Source organism: Nerophis lumbriciformis, linkage group LG08 (assembly GCF_033978685.3).
Source record: "Nerophis lumbriciformis linkage group LG08, RoL_Nlum_v2.1, whole genome shotgun sequence".
Classification (NCBI taxonomy): Eukaryota; Metazoa; Chordata; class Actinopteri; order Syngnathiformes; family Syngnathidae; genus Nerophis; species Nerophis lumbriciformis.
Genome location: NC_084555.2, coordinates 12902056 through 12905202, shown reverse-complemented (window position 1 = coordinate 12905202; position 3147 = coordinate 12902056). Strand labels below are relative to the sequence as shown.

At 46.7% G+C, this 3147-nt stretch overlaps 1 protein-coding gene across 1 annotated transcript; it reads right to left on the bottom strand.

Moving 5' to 3' along the window:
• Window positions 1–245: 245 nt before the first annotated feature.
• On the bottom strand, window positions 246–2353 carry htr1b (5-hydroxytryptamine (serotonin) receptor 1B). Its single transcript, XM_061967940.2, has one exon. It carries the CDS (start codon window positions 1748–1750, stop codon window positions 608–610), a length of 1143 nt encoding a protein of 380 aa, XP_061823924.1. The 5' UTR covers window positions 1751–2353; the 3' UTR covers window positions 246–607.
• Between the last annotated feature and the right edge of the window lie 794 nt (window positions 2354–3147).

Genomic DNA, 3147 nt, shown 5'->3' with positions numbered 1-3147 from the left:
ACATAAACAATTGTTGTTTAAGTTTTACTAAATTTACATAACTTTATTTGCTCAAATCATGTAACAAAAAGTGCAAGATAAATCGAAACCATTATCATTATTACATAAATAATAAATTAAATTAAAAAATGAGTAGAAAATATAATAAAATAATAGTGAGAATAATAAATAAAAACATTGTAAATAAATAAATAATAAAAATATACATAAAATATAATTTTAAAGGGGTTTTGTGTGTGTTTTTTTTGTGTGTTTATTTTTTCTTCAAAAAAGAAATATGTTTGCATTCTGCTGTGGTCTTTGGCAGCTGCACAATAACAAAATAAACAGATTAAACACCCTTTAACAAACCCAGTCAGTGTAACTCTTGCACTGGACGTCAAAAAAATAAAAAGTAAATAAAGCATGAAAATAAAACTGGATTTGATTGTGCAGTAAGTGGTCATAATGTTGCAATTAATTCTTCTTTTTTTTTAGCAAAGCCATATCTAAGATATAGGAGCTTTAATCAATAAAACACTGTATTTGTGTCCTTATTCTTCCCCACGTGGCTTCCTAATATTTACTTGTTTTTTTGTCGTCAAATAAATCAAACATTTTAAAGGGATCACCCCCTGCAGCACCTGAAGCGCACCAGTTTGTGGAAAGCCTTCTTGAAGTCCTCGTTGGACATGGTGTAGATGATGGGGTTGATGAGGGAGTTCAGGTAGCCCAGCCAGGTGAAGAAGTCAAAGAGCTCGGGCAGGACGCAGCCGTCGCAGGTGGCCACCACCAGCGTGTAGATGAAGAAGGGCAGCCAGCAGACGATGTAGGCCCCCAGGATGATGCCCAAGGTCTTGGTGGCCTTCCTCTCCCTGGCCGCGGAGATGCGCTTCTTCTCCAGAGCCGCGTCGGACAGGGTGACCTTCACCTGGTTCTCGCTGGTGGACGAGTTGGTGTCGCTGGAGGGCGCGTCCTGCAGCCGGCCCCCCTGCAGGGGGCTGGTGGAGGCGTTGGAGCCCGGCGAGTTCGTCGCCAAGTACGCCGAGGTCAGCCTCTTGCCGGCCGCCTTCTTCTTCTTCCGCCTGGGCGACTGCTTGAGGATGCGCTGGCGCGCCTCCACGTAGATGCGCCCGTAGAGGACGATGAGCAGCAGGGTGGGGATGTAGAAGGCGCCGAAGGTGGAGTAGATGGTGTAGAAGATGTGGTCCGTGTTGACGCCGCAGCTCGTCAGCTCGTCCGCCTTCACCTGCCGCCAGAAGAGCGGCGGCAGCGAGATGGAGATGGCGATCACCCAGGCGGTGGCCACCATGCCGGCGGCGCGTCCCGGCGTGCGCTTCTTGGAGTACTCCACCGCGTCCGTGATGGCCCAGTAGCGGTCCAGGGCGATGACGCACAGGTGGAGGATGGACGCCGTGCAGCAGGTGATGTCCGACGAGAGCCAGACGTCGCACACCACCTGGCCCAGCGTCCACTCGTGGGTGACCGTGTAGAGGACGCAGACGGGCATGACCAGGATGGACACCAGCAGGTCGGTGAGCGCCAGCGAGGCGATGAGGAAGTTGGCGGGCGTCTGGAGCTTATTGGACTGGGAGATGGTGGCGATGACGAAGGCGTTGGAGAGGCTGGTGGCCAGCGTGATGGCGGACAGGAGGGACGCCAGGCTGATCTGGTAGGCGAGGCTGTGCGCGCCGGAGCCCGCGTCCTCCGGCAGGCTGAGGTTGGATGCGTTCACCGGATCGGTGGGCTCCGCTTGACCCGCGACCTCCATCACTTTTGCCTCATGGTCTTCCCGCCGTCTGACATGATTGGGTGTGGTATAACATGAAGACGTTTTTCTTTTTTTTTTTTTGGTTTCTTCACTTGTAATCCAATCCTCGTAGGAATAAAAGTTCGCCCTTCTTCATCCTGACAAGACCCACTGATGATGACGACGTCCTGCTCCTCCGGCGTGTGGGGGACATAATCCGCATGAAGGGCAACAAGTTCTCCACAGGTGCGTCTCCTTGAAGCCCACCAGTGGCTGACTGACGAGAAGAATGTTAAAGAGCAGCTTTTATACTGTCTGTGACATCCACTGATGTGTCCGTGAAGGAGCGGGCTGTCTGCTGGGTCATAGTGCCCGTGGATCACTTGTCACACGATGTACTTATACGTGCACTTGTACTTTTAAACGAAGGAAATGGCATCGCCTTTGATATATTTTGAACCCTTTAATACAGGGGTGTCAAACTCATTTTAGATCGGGCGCCACATGGAGAAAAATCTACTCCCAAGTGGGCCGGACTGGTAAAATCACGGCACGATAACTTAAAAATAAAGACAACTTCAGATTGTTTTCTTTGTTTAAAAATAGAACAGGCACATTCTTAAATTGTACAAATCATAATGGTGTTGTTGTTTTTTACACTTACATGTTGCGGTGAATAGGTTTTTATCTTTAGTTGTCGTTATTTATACTTTCTGAATAAATGATGTGATAATGTTCATCAGTCAACTCATTGGTGTTCATTTTCAATCTATCAAGATAAAAAAAAATATCAAAATCAAATTACAGGATGTTATTTATGTAGATTGATCATTTTCCTCGACTGGTGCACTAACATCATGTGGTTCCTTTTTTTTTTTTTTACATATGTAGCATCATCTACAACAGTGACGTGCGGTGAGGTTGATGGCTGGTGAGGCACTGACTTCATCACAGTCAGATTTACAAACATATGAACCCTAAAGAGTATCTTATTCACCATTTGATTGGCAGCAGTTAACGGGTTATGTTTAAAAAGCATTCTTCCCTGCTTGGCACTCAGCATCAAGGGTTGAAATTGGGGGTTAAATCACCAAAAATTATTCCCGGGCGCGGCGCCGCTGCTGCCCACTGCTCCCCTCACCTCCCAGGGGGTGATCAAGGGATGGGTCAAATGCAGAGGACAAATTTCATTACACCTAGTGTGTGTGTGACGATCATTGGTACTTTAACTAAACTTTAACTTTACACATACAAACTGTAGCACACAAAAAAGCACATTTAATTAAAAAAACTTTATTATGGTCTTACCTTTACTTATCAATGCGGGAACAGTGGTGTTCGTGTTGGAGGAGTTGTGAATGAATGAAATATGAAATCCGTGCTGCAGTCTGCAGGTGTACCTAATGTTGTGACCCTGC

What these genes read in the sequence shown, in the direction of transcription:
- htr1b (XM_061967940.2), bottom strand. Translation starts at nt 1,750, where the DNA reads ATGGAGGTCGCGGGTCAAGCGGAGCCCACCGATCCGGTGAACGCATCC.